We start from the raw sequence: 18,517 nt of genomic DNA on the forward strand, positions 1-18,517 counted from the left end.
TATGTTATTCATACAATACCTACTCACGAATAAACATCAAAAACAAAGCCAGCTGCAATGAATTTCTGTGCAAAACAGCTTTTACTACAAACACTTTCACACAAGAACATTATCACACAAGAACATTTTGATAGAAAACAAAAAATATTTAAAGTAGATAAAATTAGAATAAATAAAATGGAAATGTCTACATACTACTACTACTGTAAACTTTGCAAATAGGACATTAGCCACTTCAAGTCAATGAACAATAACAAAGTGGGCTGCAATGAATGTCTGTGCAAAACAGCTTTTTTTAAACGCTCCTACCCAATGACAGAGGCATGCAGGGTTTTTTTCCACTGGAGTAGTCACGTGAAGGATGCGTGCACAACTAATAACTAATATCATCACGCTATAAAGGGTTGGCCTGCGCTGGGTGCGCCCCTCCCCCTATAACTGTTCTGTCTCGCGGAGGAGCTCATTTGTGTGCATCTGTGTGAAACGCATAGGAAAAAAGAACGACAGAAAGAACGGCTCCCCTCCAGCCGCGACTCGGCTCCCATCGTTCATGTTTATGAGCCGTTCAAAAGAATCGGTTCGTTCGCGAACGTCACAACTCTACTCTCTCTCTCTCTTACGCACATACACACACACACACACACACAATATAATATGCTGTTATACTCCATATAGCTTCATATACAAGTCAGAAACTAAGCTTTTTTTTGCACAGGCCTATCTAAAGGGTTGATGGTCCCACCTAGTGATCAACTGTAAAAATAACAAATTTTACCTCTTCCCAACAGGGAAAACCACCAACAATCAAGAGTGCATTATTTTATGGTGTCATGGCTTTGCAATCAAATAATGTCGTTATAATGGAAGTCAATGGAGCAAAAACAGCCACCAACAATAAATAAGGGAGAAAAAAATTAGATAGGCCTGTGCAAAAAAAGGCTTAGTTTCTGGCTTTTATATGGAGTTATATGGAGTTTAACAGCAAATTATAGTGTGTGTGTGTGTGTGTGTGTGTGTGTGTGTGTGTGTGTGTGTGTGTGTGTGTGTGTGAGAGAGACAGAGAGAGAGAAAGAGTGTGAGAGAGACCTTTGTGCACTTACCTTGATGTATCTGAAAAAATCCAAATATGCACCTCATGCTCTCAAAACTACATGGAGTAAACAATAAAAAAAAGAAGTGTGTTTATGCACCTGCTGCACAAGAACAATGCACAAGGGAGACATAATAATTTTTATTTGGCACCAGCCCCAGTTAATGTTGACAGCTAGCAGGAGTGTGGTGGGGTGCGAGGTCTGTTTTGACCAATGGATGGAGACCTCAAGGCAGTGGCCTAAATGCTGATCTGAAGATTTTGTCTTTATAGATTACAGTTTACATTGTACTCACTGAAGTACACCTCTGCATGCAGACACCCAACTGTACAAATTCATTTATAGATTTAAAACCCAGTCCTGAACCTGGAGAACCATGTTCTGCAGAGTTCAGTTCCAACACACTTGCTTGGACATTGCTACTGATCCTGAAGACATTGCTTGGCTTAGGTGTGTTTATTTGGGGTAGCTAAACTTTGCAGGACACTGGCCATCCAGGAGCAGGACTGAGAGTCCTGACATTAGCACTTTACATTCAGTGCATGTGATCTATCAACACCGAGTACATCTTAAAATGTACAGGTCATGAAAAATAAAAGTTCCAGATGGACAAACATTAAATGCATAAACCAGTGTGAATAAACAATACATCTTAAAATAAATTTGGAGGTAGGTTGAAAAAGCAAGAATGGGAAGTTTTAAGTAAAGCTTGAAGTGTGAAGTTTATTCTTGTACACAGATATGGCATAATCATGGTAGTACACATGAAATTCATCTATTTATTTGTCATTTAAACTTACGTAAACAGAAATCCTGTCTCCCCCTCTAGTGGACATTAAGTGTAAGACCTTCATTGCTCAGATAATGAAAGTCACTAGGATTTTTTGAGAAGGAAAAGTCTGACCAGTTACAGCAACGAATCAGACGAGTCTGAAGATCTGAGCTGAATTTGGTGAAACATTAAAATTTTAGTCGTTGTCAATTACTCTCATAATAAATGATAATAATGTTCAAATATATGTTGGATTTCTCAAGGCCAACAAAGAAGACAAAAAGAGAAACATCATTCAATTTATTATGTAATAAAACTAATATTACTAATTTATTTCATAAATTGAACTATATTAATTTTCCCAATTAATTATTAATGTCACACACACCTACCTAGTGCCTTTTGACTTAAAAGACGAGAGTAATAAATGTTACAGACATATTATCATGGAACTGTTCAGTCTATTATTGATTTTATTATTTATTTATTATTGAACCCCAAACGACAAAATGAGAAATCGAGCCAAAAACTAATTTTCCGTTTGTTAACCTAGATGGAATAACGAATAAACGAGCCATTTTTCCATTTCTCGTTATTGAATTCATGTTCTCTCACTTGAATCCTCTTAAGTCTTTCGTTTTTCTGTTTTTTAATTGAAAACGGATTTGGAATGGACGGAAGATACCCTGATTATACACGGACCCTGGACCTTATAATCCAGGTTTTACTCATATTTCTAATCATGAGGATTGCATATTGTTGTGAGGAAGTATATTATTATCGCAGTGCATTTGTTATACAATTGATGTAAGGAGCAATATGTAATGTGCTCTGGTATTTTTATTTTCTTTAGGTATGATGTAGAGACATTCGTGCACAGTGTTGATGCCAACATCATAGTGTGGGAGAATTTTAATTGAAAAGACTATTACTTCAATGCACCGTGCATCAAGTAATATGCCTCAGATGTGTGTGTGTGTGTGTGTGTGTGTTTGGCAGTTTGTTGCTGTAGAAACCTAAAACCTTTCTTTGGCTCTGTAGGTAGCCTGCCTTCACAATTGCCCAAACATCGAAATCTATGCTAGTTTATGAGAAGCGTCCTGAAGAGGACTGGGGACCTCATGTGGGTGTCACCTACAGTTTTATCTCACTTGAGTTTTAATAACCTGTCTCTCTCTAAGGGATATGAGCTTTCATGGTTTATTGGCAATGAAAGAAAAAGAAATGTGTTTTATGTCTTTCAGAATTACAGGAGCTGTTTTGTTGAGACGTCATCTTTGTTAAATGAAATGGACAATGGGTCTCATTTACTAATAATTATATGGATTATTTGTATTTGTATATATACACAAAGGAGAACTTCTCATGAAAAACTTCAGTTATTTACAAAGTGCATACATGCATGATTTTGTTCTTAAAGGGATAGTTCACCTAAAAATTAAAGTTCATTTCATTTACTCACCCTCAAGTTGTTCCAAACGTAGATGAGTTTCTTTTTTCTGCCTGACACAAACAAGCTATTTTAAAGAAAATTGTTAACAAGTCAACGGCTACAGTCAACTGTTTGGTTAATTTTTTTAATCTTTTGTACGCAACAGAAGAAAGAAAGTCATACAAGTTTAGAACAATCGAAGGTAAGTAAATGATGACAGTTTTCATTATTGGATGAACACACTTTTATTAATGTTAATAAATTTCAAGGATGCGAAACATGCCCCAATGATTTCCATTGCATGTGGGGTCTTCTCCACAACCTTTCCTTAACAGACTGCCTTCCAATGCATGCATTATGAAATATGCATTTAAAATGAAATAATAAATTAATATCTATAAGATTTAATCTTAACATGTTTATAAGGCTCACTTTTGCATGTGATTTCAGTTTTTTTCTTCATTTTTTCTTAAATAAAAATAAATTTTATCATAAAAATGTTTGATTAATCTTGATTTGTTAGAAAAAGCAAGTTCATAAAAAGATTTTGAACATAAATTCTTACATAGGCACAGTTAGTAAACAAGACCCATTGGTTTTAATTTTAGGGTGTATTACTGAAGCTGGTTGTGGGATTAAATAATAATAAATTGGAGAAACTTTTCCATTTATAATTTGTAGTTGATGATCTTGACCAAACTTGATCAGCTCTGGGGTGACAAATACCTTCTTATTTCCTTCCAGTAAGCTTTGGTGATCTTCATGCTGTATTTGCAGTCCAAACATACAGAATCTCAGTGTAAGCAATTTATTTCTCATCTGTTATTCCTCTAAAGTTCATCTAGAAAAACAGCTAATTATTAAACCTATTAATCTGCTTTCTTCACAGGGTTGATCTGCTCTTTCATGTCCATAAGTTTTTGATTCAGTCCTTCATTACACTCATCATACTGTGCTTCATCTTCTACAGATATACCTCCATCTATTGAGACATGCTTCAAGAAATGCATGTGAATGATTAGTTAGTATTATAGTTACTAGAGTGTGTGTATATAGTGTACATACTGTCACTTTACTAATGAGCCATATTAATTAATTATTTAATTTAAATGATTGTCACAGTGTCTGGGTTGTGTTCCCTGGGTTTCCACTAGGTGTCCTCAGTTCCCCCAGTGTTTATCATTTATCACTTCCTGTCTCCTTATTTGGTCACCTTCCTCCTTGTTTAGTTAATTGATTGTTCCCCACCTGTCTCCTGTTTCCCCATCATCCTTTTGTGTATTTATACCTGGTCTGTCTGAGTCTTAGTCACGGAGTCCTTGTTTAATGTTAAATGTTAATTCATGTCCGTCCTTGCCTTGCCTTGCCTTGCCTTGCCTTGCCTTGCCTTGCCTTGCCTTGCCTTGCCTTGCCTTGCCTTGCCTTGCCTTGCCTTGCCTTGCCTTGCCTTGCCTTGCCTTGCCTTGCCTTGCCTTGCCTTGTTTATGTTATGTTTGGATTTACCGGTTTTGACCCTGCCTGGACTGTGTATTCTCTTTGGATTTCCCTTGATTAAAGACGTACTCGCATTTGGTTCTCTCTCCTGTGTTTTCCATAACACCGAACGTGACAGAAGGACTCCGTCACTACAAGAGCCAGCGGTATGTCGGCTTATGTCTCCTCCCCAGCCACAGTGCGGGAGAGGAGTGGATTTGAGGGAACTCGCATGGTGGTTTTCCGGGGAACCAGAGGAGGTCGCCGAGGAGGGAGTGGTCGAGAGGATATCCAGCACCGCTCTCAACCAGGGCCGCCCTTCGACCCGGGGCTCGTGTGGGATGGATTAGAGCCACCGTCTCACCATGGCAGACGGAGAGGAGAGAGGAAGCGCACGTCCGCCACAGTGGCGTCACTGCCCATGATGGCCGCTAGTCCAGCGCCACGAGGCAGGATGGACGCCAACACAGCACCGCAACCCAAGGCGATCACGAGTCCAGCGCCACGGTGCAAGATGGCCGCCAGCTCAGCGCCAACGCCCAAGAGGGCCGCTGACTCATTCTTGGACTATTTCACTACGCTGTCCAAGATCCTAGAGATTCCCCAAGACGGTTGACGTCATGGCTGCTGAGCCAGCGCCACAGCACAAGATGGCCGCCAGGCCAGAGCCACAGCACAAGATGGCCGCCAGCCCAGCGCCACAGCACAAGATGGCCGCCAGCCCAGCGCCACAGCACAAGATGGCCGCCAGCCCAGCGCCACAGCACAAGATGGCCGCCAGCCCAGCGCCACAGCACAAGATGGCCGCCAGCCCAGCGCCACAGCACAAGATGGCCGCCAGCCCAGCGCCACAGCACAAGATGGCCGACTCAACGCCTGAGTCTCCAGACAAGGTGTCACCGACTCGCCAAAATAGAGGGCGGAGGAGGAGGAGACAGGAGTCTACCGTTCCTCAAAGCCCAGAGGACGTTCCCGGGGCGGTGCCCGATGCTGTTCCGGAGACCGAGGCGGTGCCCGATGCCGAGGTGGTGCCCGATGCGGTTCCGGAGGCCGAGGCGGTGCCCGATGCGGTTCCGGAGGCCGAGGCGGTGCCCGATGCGGTTCCGGAGGCCGAGGCGGTGCCCGATGCCGAGGCGGTGCCCGATGCTGTTCCGGAGGCCGAGGCGGTGCCCGATGCCGTTCCGGAGGCCGAGGCGGTGCCCGATGCCGTTCCGGAGGCCAAGGCGGTGCCCGATGCCGTTCCGGAGGCCAAGGCGGTGCCCGATGCCGTTCCGGAGGCCGAGGCGGTGCCCGATGCCGTTCCGGAGGCCGAGGCGGTGCCCGATGCCGTTCCGGAGGCCGAGGCGGTGCCCGATGCCGTTCCGGAGGCCGAGGCGGTGCCCGATGCCGTTCCGGAGGCCGAGGCGGTGCCCGATGCCGTTCCGGAGGCCGAGGCGGTGCCCGATGCCGTTCCGGAGGCCGAGGCGGTGCCCGATGCCGAGGCGGTGCCCGATGCCGTTCCGGAGGCCGAGGCGGTGCCCGATGCCGAGGCGGTGCCCGATGCTGTTCCGGAGGCCGAGGCGGTGCCCGATGCCGAGGCGGGGCCCGATGCTGTTCCGGAGGCCGAGGCGGGGCCCGATGCTGTTCCGGAGGCCGAGGCGGGGCCCGATGCTGTTCCGGAGGCCGAGGCGGGGCCCGATGCTGTTCCGGAGGCCGAGGCGGGGCCCGATGCCGAGGCGGTGCCCGATGCTGTTCCGGAGGCCGAGGCGGTGCCCGATGCTGTTCCGGAGGCCGAGGCGGTGCCCGATGCTGTTCCGGAGGCCGAGGCGGTGCCCGATGCCGAGGTGGAGGCCGAGGCGGTGCCCGATGCCGAGGTGGAGGCCATTCCCGATGCGGTGCCCGAGGCCGCTCCCGAGGCCGTGACCGAGGCAGTGCCCGAGTCCGTTCCAGAGGCGGTGCCCGAAGCCGAGGCGTCTCAAGTCTCCACAGGCAGTCCAGAGTCGAGTCAGGTTCCAGTTGACCCTCCAGAGGCGAGTCAGGGGCCAGTGAACTCTCCAGAGTCGAGTCAGGTGCCAGTGACCTCTCCAGAGTCAGGGCCAGTCACCGTTGAACTTTCAGAGTTAAGTCAAGTCACTGGGTGGTCTGCTGCTCCGCCCTGTTGGACTCCGGCATCGACCACAGGGGCGTGGTGGTCATCTGCTCCACCCTGGAGGACTCTGGCCTTGACCACAAGGGTGTGGTGGTCTTCCGCTCCGCCCTGGGGGGCGTTTGCCCTGACTACACGGTTGTGGTGGTCTTCCGCTCCGCCCTGGAGGACTCTGGCCTTGACCACAAGGGTGTGGTGGTCTTCTGCTCCGCCCTGGGGGGCTTCATGTTGTTTTTTTTGTTTTTTTTCTCCTTTTGTTTTTGTGTTAATGTCGGTCCCTGTTCCTTTTCTGTTAGTCTGGCCCTCCGTCCCTCCCCCTGAGCCTCCACCTGTCCGCCTCCCTCCTGGTCTCTGTTTTGTGTCTGTCTTGGAGCGTCTGGGAGCCGCTCCTTAGTAAGGGGGTACTGTCACAGTGTCTGGGTTGTGTTCCCTGGGTTTCCACTAGGTGTCCTCAGTTCCCCCAGTGTTTATCATTTATCACTTCCTGTCTCCTTATTTGGTCACCTTCCTCCTTGTTTAGTTAATTGATTGTTCCCCACCTGTCTCCTGTTTCCCCATCATCCTTTTGTGTATTTATACCTGGTCTGTCTGAGTCTTAATCACGGAGTCCTTGTTTAATGTTAAATGTTAATTCATGTCCGTCAATGCCTTGCCTTACCTTGTTTATGTTATGTTTGGATTTACCGGTTTTGACCCTGCCTGGACTGTGTATTCTCTTTGGATTTCCCTTGATTAAAGACGTACTCGCATTTGGTTCTCTCTCCTGTGTTTTCCATAACACCGAACGTGACAATGATACCGAACCATTTAGTTGAGTGGGAAAATTTTGGTACAAATGGATATGTGAATGATTTACACATCTTATGTTTTATAAATTATGTTTTATAAATAAAGCCCATTGTCAATTATTTCATATCGCATACCATCTCTTAACTATCAACGAGCCTTATTTAACAGAATAAGAATATATATCCTATTATAACGATTCAATTTTCATAATTATGATGTCATATTTTCTCCAAACACAAAGCGCATACAGCTGTGCTAATATTCATGTATTTTTTGCATCTATAAGAGCTGGCTAGATTACTGGAAAATTGTAATCTGTTACTGATTCCAGATTACATTACAAACATTGTAGTTAGTAACGCAATCCATTACATTAAATTACACATTTTAGGTAATAAAATCAGATTACTTTTAGATTTTTAAGATTACTTTTAACCTAACTTGTTTATCATATTGATTTAAATAAGATAATCTTGTACCATATTGATATAAAAATGCAAAGAAAAATAAAAAATATCACATTTGTTGTTGTAAACATAAGTGCATTAACCCTCTACTGCACACTTTTGGATGGAACATGATAACAAAAATTATTCCACATAATTTATTTGTGTATTTCGGAACATTTTATTGATAAAACCTTTTTTTTTTTTTTACCACCCCTCACCTGATCCAAAAAATATTTTTGCAACAATGGTAATGGAGAAAATTCTCCATTCACATATAAGACAGTGTTCAGAAAGCAATACAATATCACAAATCTGTCAAAAAATGTAATTAAGTGAAAAGAAAAAAAACTTCAAATACATTTTGATCACATTGATTTACTGCATTTGATAGAGCTAGGTTTGTGTTGTAGTGCAGGGCTGGGAAACTTCGGTCCTTGAGGGCTACTGTCCTGCAGAATTTAGATCCAACCCTCATTAAAAACTGGCTGTAGCTTTCTAGTGATCTTAAAAGACATTCATCAGCTGGTTCTAATTTGTTTGGTTAGGGTTGGATCTAACTCTGCGGGACAGTGGGCCTTCAGGACTGAAGTTTCTCAGCCCTGATGTAGTCTCGTGTCACATCATGCATTTCATGGAATATTTTACTCCTTGTGAAACTTCAAAAAGCACGTTACAATTTTTGCACATCCCTTTGGGTGTTCCTGTGCACCCAGGAACCTTGCATCTTATCTTTTTGTTACACATTATTTGCTCGTATGTATTGTCAATAGAAAATCCTGGTTAGAGATGGGCGCTGTCAACCCCTGCTTCTTAAACCCTTATCGTACAACAATGCAAGAAAAACTGCATTTCTGAACATGCAAATAAAAAAAAGTCTACTCACATCTTCACACACACACACATCGTTTTATGTACAGTTCATGTTATTTTAAGTAAGATTACTAAAGCAAATAATCTTGCCGCCTTCTCACACCATGTGCTCCTGTGACCATGTGTCAGAAAAGGAAGTCCTGTCTTCAAATGGTGCTTGATAGTGACTCCCACACCTTATTGGACTGTTCTTTGATACTTTTCAAACCTTTTAATCTTTCCATTGCCTGAGGACAACGATGCTGTAGACAAGGGTTAAATATTAAATTACGTCAAGGTTTCCTGTTTATATAGGACCTGCAGGGCATTTGTAGGTTCAATGTAAAAACTGTAGGTTTAATTAAATCATAAAAATGTAAAATAACAACAATGAAAATAAAACACAACAAAAAATTATATATTTCATTTGTTCACCTGCATTAACCAACGTCACAGAACCATGAACATGCAAATGTGTTACTTAATTGTTGATTTGTTACCTTATAATCTAGGGGGGTAATTCAAGTAAAATAGGTGAAAGAGATTCTTCTGAGAATATATATATATATATATATATATATATATATATATATATATATATATATATATAAGAAATAACATGAATTTGTGCATTTTAATGTGTTTGAAAGAAAAAGGTCTAATAAAAGTGTACATGGTTAAATAAGTGATAATTCAAATAAAAATGAACGGGTTCATCAGTAGTTGATGCAATGTTAATTGAAATGATTTTTGTAAGTGCAGTGTTTGAATGCTATTTGGCCTCTCAATTCTCTGTGTAATTATAGCCAACTGAACATTGACTGATCTTTGAATGAATGTCCACAGAACTGGAATAATTTCAGAGTAGGCTATATAAGCACTATATAGAAAGAAACATTTAAAAGATGGACAAGAGGAATTATGGAGAAGAAATAATGTATGATTAATTGCTATTTTGTGAATAATATGTTATGTAATCAATAAAAAAGTATTACGAGTATTTTCAAATGTAAATTAATCTGATTACAAGCATATGCTTGGTTTTATTACTGTATGGCTGTGTCTATGGTAACGATACTATAATGTAATGATGAAGTGTGCATGTGTGGAGGGTGTTGTTATCTTAATAAAAGCATTAGAGTGGCAGTAATGCAGTGCTGTGAGGTTGGGCATCATCAGGCAGGCGCATACACACATCGGTTCAACCGCGCGCGCCAGCGTCAGACACAAAACGGGGGAGGTTGCTCATATCTTGGGTGCTAAAACGTCTTCCTTTTATCTGACGTACGTCTGCTTTCATTTCCGTTCACTGTAAATATCACTTCGTCGTCTGAATGGCTGAGTCTCCACAGATATTTTTTTATTATTCTCTAGTGTGCCGTTCTTTTTTCTTTTCTTTTTTTGTCTCCGCTTGTCTCGAAGCTAAATGGCAGTTAGCCTAGCAGCGTCTCTACTCCCTGTAACGTTAGATGGACTAAAAAAAGTAGCCTAAAAATCATATCAATGAAAACCCCTTTCAGGACCAGCTCTTAGATGTCTCTAAACAGTTACAAACCAGCAAAGGTCAAGAGGACGCAGCAAAGGTGTTTACGAAGGGAAAGAAAATAAGTACTGGTGCTGAGAAAGAGAGTGGAAAGGAAAACGGAGGAGGACCGCAGCAGCAGATGGTCGTCAGCTAAAGTGAAAGAAAAACACCAACATCCCTGTGATGGCAAACGAGCCGGTTATTCTCAACGTGTATGATATGGTAGGTGACGTTAAATAAATACAGATAACTCGTTACCGTGACAGAGGTGTGCAGTATTGGCATTGGCTGTGTCTCTAAACTCTGTCAGCTGCCTACATAGGCAGCATTTTGGACACGTTTAACTGTAACCCCCTTTTTTAATTTATGAACAATTTGGAATATAATATTTTTAAAGAAGAAAATTAGCAGATTATGGCAAAAGTGAAAAAAAAATATATCAAAGAATCAAAAATGTATAGAAGATTAAATGTACTGTAAATAAAATAAAATTAATTTGATTTTATTATAAATATTTGACATAACAGTTTTTACTCTAAAAACTGTATAAAAAAATTAATAAAATTAAAGCCTTGTGTCTAAATATGGTATGCTCCAAAATTGAAGTTGATATGAAAACAATTTAGGTTCCTGTGAGATTTTATTTAGGGTGTCATACCACATAAAGCCACCGGGTGCAATCCCAAAAAAAAAAAAATTCCAACAGGGGACGGTGACAGTTAAGGGGTTAAAAGTGTATGTACTAGGTTTTTAGACTGTAAGCTTGCACGCATGTATTTCACAGCTCCATTATAGGGCTGCATGATTAATCGCATGTGATTGTCATGCGTGTCTCATCAGTAAAGCTGGTTCTGTGATTAGTAATAAATATCCATCACAGGCTTTCAAATGGAGCGGCACTTAATATACAGAGTCGTAGTTAGCTGACAAGCTACGCAATACCGCATCATAATCGCAGATGAATCGTATGTGGTTTCCTGATAATTTACTCACCCCCATGTCATTCAAGATGTTTACGCCTTTCTTTCTTTAGTCGGAATGAAATTAAGGTATTTGATGAAAAAATTCCAGGATTCTTCTCCTTATAGTGGACTTCAACGGCTACCAAACGGTAGAAGGTCAAAATGACAGTTTCAGTGCAGTTTCAAAGGGCTCAGCACGATAACAGACGAGGAATAAGGGTCTTATCAAGCGAAACAATCAGTCTTTTTCTAAAAAAAAAAAAGTATATCCTTTATAAACAGAAATGCTCGCCTTGCACTGCTCTGCAATTCGTGTCCATGACTTCACCTAATAGGCAATCACATTGAAAAGGTCACGCTTGACTTAGGCAAGTATTTAGCATTTTACACATTCCTGCAGTAATAGGTCATTAAGTTTGTTAGATAAAGAACTGTACTGAGATGACAGTCTAGCTGAAAGCTTCGACCCAAGTAATGAAACTGTCATTTGAATCCATGTTTGTGATCTGAGACCGCTGTTGAGAAGTAGCTTCTTAAAGAAGTTGCTTTTTAAAATGACAAGAGTACAGCTCAATTAATCAAGATTGCGAGTTGATATTTATTTTATAGAGAGTTCAACTAGGGCTAATCAATATCAAGTAACTTACCTGTCAGACAAAAATTCAGCAGTTTGTCATTTTCTTTTCGGACAAACTCAAAACCATCAAGCTGGTCCGTGGTCGACGGGGCCCGCACAAATTCAGAAGAATGTAGCCATCGGATGCGGTGAAGGAACTGTCTTATCTTCAGGTGCGTCTTCGATGATGGCAGCGTGAAGGAGAAGATTCTAAAGCAATTGTTGCTCTCACTGCATTATATACTGACTGCAAACTTGTCATTATTTACATGCAATTTGCATAATTAGCGACAATTGACTAGTTTATTGTACTGACATTACCCTATAAGGTTTCAGGATTTCGGAGAAGGGGACGAGTTCCCACCTGCGAATGCTTCACAATGTAGAGTAAGCACTGAAAAGGGAATGACGTTTACATGACCACGACATTTTGTGGGCCTAAAAACACAAACTTTTGAAAATGGGTTTCAGAGTATACATTTACAAGACAACAATGTACCTCTGTGTTTTTCACAAACAGGCAACTATTTAGTCAAAACAATCCCTGTTCACATGGATCCGCTTAGAAAGCTGTATTATGCATGCCAGGCCAATAGTTTGCGATATAAAGAAACACTGTGAACAAGTAATACGCTTGATGTCACTGTTTTCTCAAATTTTTACAAAATAGTTTACACAGTGATGAAAACAGTGTAGTGCCCCCAAAACACAGTTGTCATGTAAATGACCTGCCAAAACACATAAAAAGTTTTTTATTTTTAGTTAAAAATGGTGTTATATAAAAATGACCCCAAAGTGGAAGCTTTTGAAAATGTTTTTGACTCTTAACAGTCTACGTACAAACTGCAAATGTGTGGAAATCTTGAAATCATGCACATGCGTGTTATGTGTTCAGTCTATAAGAATGCATATGTGCACATGTATGTCGTATTTCTTTACAAAGTGACATTGCCAACTTTTGGCTTGGCATGCATAAAACTGTGTTTTTAGTCATTTTCGTGAAATCATGTGAAGGGGGATCATTTTAACAATGTTGTCTGTACGCAAAACGTAAGAAAAAACAATAGTGCATATAAATATTGAAATAGTGCAACAATCCGTTCCAGAAGTAAAATCCTATTTATTGTCTCCATATGGAAATTGATTTTTAACAATAAGTTATAAGCCATTAAAGACTGCCTGTGTAGGACTACCATGAAGCTCATGGAACGACCAATGGCTTGAGCAAAGCTCTTTATCAGCATGAAATCCGTCACTGTGCACAGGTCTTTCACGACATCCACGTCCATGTCACCGCTGTCCAGGGAATACAGGAGCTTAGCTTGAAAGACCTGCAGCACCGCCATCATATGTCAGTGAGGCGGACAGTCAATCTGTAAACCTTAGAAGGCAGGCTGAGAAGAACTTTTTACCACCCACCCACTCTCATAAAGAACTAAAAATGAGTCATGGTTCCCTATGCTCTCAAAGTACTTGAATATTTGTATGCATAATATGAAATAAATATGAAAAAATAATATTATATATTATTTACATACTGTATTTTGCACTATTCATTTACATTAAACATTGGACAAATGCATTGTGGTCTGAAAATTTTTTTTATAAAAATTGACTGGAAAAATTTATCTACCTCGTACCTTTTGAGTATCATTGATCACCGAGTAACAAGAAGAGTCTCCATTTAAAGATTTAGTCTGTCTCATGTGTCTCATTGACCCTTTGAAACAGGATCATGGAAATGTATACTTTCCTTAGGCCTCTTCACTATTTTAAGCACATGTTCTCACATAAAGATTAAGGAGAATAGAGATTTGAGCTGCTCCATGTTTTAAAAGTCAAGTCAAGTAATAATTTGGATGGGAATCACATTACAAGTTGTATGTCCCTAGTTTTGCCTATAAACCATGTATGAGATGTGCAGCTTAATAAGCAGGAAGTGGGAAATTTGTCTTTTTTTATTTTGACAGATAAGTGGCCTGTGATTAATAAAGTGTAGTTTGTCATTTTGAAGCCAATTCATTATTAATCCTACACATCCACAAATATCATTGGTTTATGTCCCTAAACATTGTTGTCATGAACCCAGGTTTTAGCATGACTATGAGATCTTTAACTGGAATAAAAAGTCTCCTTACAGCAGTTCCCATGGGAACTTATCAGTGTGAGATCACCCAAATAATTCATGTCAGAGCTTGTAAACTTTATTGCTGAAAATCACGAAGCCTGTTGCTGATCACAGAGAGACTAATCCCCAATTCTGTGATGAAGGTTATTTATAGTAAGTTTTTAAGTAATTTAGGCCAGAAAGATAAGTAGAGTACTCTCTATAATAAGAGTACTGTCATTATTTGACAACCCTGAATGATAAGGAGTTGGAGAACCATCTTGCTGCTCAATTTTTCTCAACTCTTTACACTTATTTTTGACTAACCTTTCTTAAATTATGTTTCAACAAAACAACACTATACACTGCTAATGAATATATTACAAATGCAGATAAAGTAGCGCAGTACACTTAATGCCATAAAGGGTTGGACATCAAGAACCCAGCTGGTCCAGTGACATCTTATTTTCTGGGGACACATAATCAATTGGGGGCATCTGTCGGATACTTCTTCAAACAACAGACCTGTTAATGAAATACGCTGGGTGTGAACACAAAGGTTTGTCATGCGCTGAGTCACATTGGGTGTCTCTATATCCGTATGTTACTCTTCGATGCATGTTTGCTCATTTTGAATGTGGCAATCATCTTAGATACTTGTTTAGTTTAATTCTTCAAATGGTTTTAATAAGTCATAATGAATTAGTAGTGTAATCATAAAGATAATTTGCATAACAAAACCTAAAATAATTTAATAACGTTAAATTGAGTGTGGCATCTAACCTCACTAATATCTATAGTGTAGTAGTACTGCACATTTGAGCCCTATTATTAACATCCTTTTTCAGATTTAACCACCACCAATGAACACTGCTAATCAAAACAGCAACCCATTTGTCCTTGAAACGCTTTTACCATTTGACTGTATGTGTCTCAGCCTTGTTTTGTTTCCTTATAGTACTGGATCAATGAGTTCACTACCTCTCTGGGAATTGGAGTCTTTCACTCAGGAATTGAGATCTATGGCAGAGGTAAGGCTCGAATTATATCTTTTGTAGATTATAAACCGATGTTCATTTAAACTATCTACACCCATTGCTAAAGTGAGAAACTAAAACTAGTAAAAACATTTTCATTAATTGAAATAAAATAAAATATAAATGTTAAATGAAGAATGTAAATAGAAAAGAAAATAATTGTACTGAAAGTACTTCAATGACTAAAATTATACAGATTATACAAACAATAATATAGCATAAATAATAATATATCAGTAATAATAACACTATTGTCAAGTGATTGTCAGAGCGTTTTAATACTCAGACTAGGGGTGGGCAATATAGTAAAAATAATGTATATCACAGTTGTCTTATCACAGTTTTCCTGAAATAAACAGGAAAATGTTTATTTTCCTCTCCCTCTAACTTACATCAGTACAACCAACATGAGGAGCTTTTAGGAGTGATGATATTACTGCGCAGAGGTCAAACAAAATGCTGCAAAGTGTTCTTCCGTCAAACATTATAGTTATCATTTTTTATCTGCTTAGAAAATCGCCACTGTTTATTTTGTGTCACCATACTTCGTGTAACTACTCATTTAACCGTCTTTAAATGGGGAAACATGGAAGTGTTTGGTGGCTTCTATATTTATTTGTGTGTAAACCTTGTGTATTTGAGTTTAAGTGAATAAGAGAACAGTGACAGCCAGTTGCTGTGTGTGCTCTGAAACCCGTATATGTCAGAATAGTGTGTGTGAAGTCATTTAAAAGTTTAAACTGGCAAGACTTTAAAATGTGCATTGATTGTAGCACAATACTAGCAATCTCTCTGTAAAGATAGATCTTGGAGATATTTGAATAACCTAACTTGTATGTTCTCTTTTATCAGAGTTTGCCTATGGAGGACATCCTTATCCTTTTTCAGGTATTTTTGAGATAACACCCGGTGACGCCACTGAACTGGGAGAGACATTCAAATTCAAGTGAGTCACAATATTTATCTCCATGCTGATCAGACTGAAAGGATATGTCTGCAAAAACCTCTTCCTCTCTCGCCCTTTCTCACAACCTCTTTTCTTTCTACTTGATTTCTCAGAGAGGCCATTGTTTTAGGTAGCACAGACTTCACGGAAGAGGATGTGGAGAGAATTGTGGAGGAAATGGGGAAGGAATATAAGGGGAACGCCTATCACCTCATGCACAAGAACTGCAATCACTTTTCCTCAGCACTATCAGAGGTAAGCAGAAGAAAGTATATATATATATATAAATGTTTTGGGTCCACATTGCCATTAAGAGTCTAAAATCTCACAATATCTCCCTCCTCATGTCTGCGGCAGATCCTCTGTGGTCGAGAGATCCCACGCTGGGTGAACCGGCTGGCCTACTTCAGCTCTTGTGTGCCCTTTCTTCAGAGCTGCCTGCCAAAGGAGTGGTTGACGCCAGCCGCACTGCAGTCCAGTGTTAGTCAGGAGCTCCAGGGAGAGCTGGAGGAGGCCGAAGATGCTGCGGCCTCTGCCTCAATGCCTTCCTGCGCTGTGGCACCCGCTCCCAGACCTACCCGACACCTACCACGCCGATGAACCCTGCTGCCTTGAGTGACAGGCCATCTCTGGTCTGAGCTGTTTCACAGCTTCTTCTGCCAATAGACCCCCCTCACCCCTTCTCCTGAGAGACTAGCAATTCACCAGCAGACTAGATGAAACCCACCTTCTGTGTTCACTGATTTATTTCAGTACGCTCAAGTGACCGTTACAGGCCTGGAAACTATTAATCTTGTTTACTGTAAAACCTTCATTGGGTTCGTCAGTGTTTTAAATAGATTTTTGCATTTTATGTTTTGTTTTAAAAACTCAGGACTCGAATACAATGGCTATGTTTATTGATTTGTATTTTTTTATGCTTTTCTTACGCTGGAGTTGCTCACTAGCCTTTTCCCCCTTTTTCCTACAGAAAGCGCCTAGTCAGTGAATATGAGACATTTTTTATGGAGAACATTTGTTTACAGATTTCTTGCATTCCAATCCGTGTATGATTGTGTTGTTGTGTGCGGGTTACAAAAGCCAAATCTCCACACTTTTGTACTGACACACATCCCACACTTTGGTGACTGTGCCTGAAGATTTTTACCATTACGTGCTCCGAGAGCTCTGCACTCTTCCTCTACAGATCTCGACCTGTTCAGTCTGCTTTGAGTGGCAGACTTCTTATCCTATGAGACCTCCCTCAGATCTTTTACACCTTTTTAGTTTTTAGAGTCTTATATGTACTTGAGACATTTGTATTACATTTTATGATTATTAAAGAAAATATAAGTCTCTGTTCTCAAAGTTATCAGTTAATTCTGACTCAACTCAATGGAAACATACAAGAGCGTTTAATGTAAACGCATAATTAATTTTGAAATGTAAATTTGTCATTATTTGCTCATTCTCTTATTGCTTTGAATCCTTATATTTCTCTTTGTTTTATCATACATAAATGGATATATTTAGAGATGTCCCATATGTGCTTCTCCATACAATGAAAGTGAAATGCAATGAAAGTAGTCCATACAACTTGCCATTGTGTGGAAAAGAGCAGCTTGGCTGTTCTACTGAACATCTCCTTTTGCATTCTTTGGAACAATGAAAATCGTGGATTTCAAAAAAGTGAAAGATGTCAAAAATTAATTTCTGGTTGAACTACGCTTTTAAATCTCTAAACAGTTTGTTAAATATTAAAGTCCACTACATTACTGTAAATAATATTTAACACATTACATCTAAAGGGTATAGAACAAATATTTATCATATAACATATATTTCATTTCCCACTTTGTGTTAAGTCAAATAGTTTTGAAATGAGGAAACCCTGTTGGTATGTGTTACTAACATCAGTTTTATAATGTACAGTCGTGGCCAAAAGTTTTGAGAACTACATAAATATTAGTTTTCAAAAAGTTTGCTGCTAAACTGCTTTTAGATCTTTGTTTCTGTTGTTTCTGTGATGTACTGAAATATAATTACAAGCACTTCATACGTTTCAAAGGCTTTTATCGACAATTACATGACATTTATGCAAAGAGTCAGTATTTGCAGTGTTGGCTTTTCTTTTTCAGGACCTCTGCAATTCGACTGGGCATGCTCTCAATCAACTTCTGGGCCAAATCCTGACTGATAGCAACCCATTCTTTCATAATCACTTCTTGGAGTTTGTCCACCCGCCTCTTGAGGATTGACCACAAGTTTTCAATGGGATTAAGATCTGGGGAGTTTCCAGGCCATGGACCCAGAATTTCAACATTCTGGTCCCCGAGCCACTTAGTTATCACTTTTGCCTTATGGC

The 18,517-nt window shown here is 40.2% G+C and overlaps 1 protein-coding gene across 1 annotated transcript in view; it reads left to right on the forward strand.

Moving 5' to 3' along the window:
• The window catches only part of LOC132110798 (deubiquitinase DESI2), a 104,193-nt gene extending 86,685 nt beyond the window's left edge, over positions 1-17,508 (forward strand). The window contains exons 2-6 of the mRNA XM_059517756.1: positions 10,614-10,727; positions 15,149-15,221; positions 16,080-16,173; positions 16,287-16,428; positions 16,531-17,508. Of these exons, the coding sequence (XP_059373739.1) occupies positions 10,689-10,727; positions 15,149-15,221; positions 16,080-16,173; positions 16,287-16,428; positions 16,531-16,773 (591 nt within the window). The 5' untranslated portion in view covers positions 10,614-10,688 and the 3' untranslated portion in view covers positions 16,774-17,508. The remainder of the gene's footprint in view (positions 1-10,613; positions 10,728-15,148; positions 15,222-16,079; positions 16,174-16,286; positions 16,429-16,530) is intronic.
• The last annotated feature ends 1,009 nt before the right edge of the window (positions 17,509-18,517 follow it).

The sequence above is a fragment of the Carassius carassius genome, chromosome 30 (genome assembly GCF_963082965.1).
Source record: "Carassius carassius chromosome 30, fCarCar2.1, whole genome shotgun sequence".
NCBI lineage: Eukaryota > Metazoa > Chordata > Actinopteri > Cypriniformes > Cyprinidae > Carassius > Carassius carassius.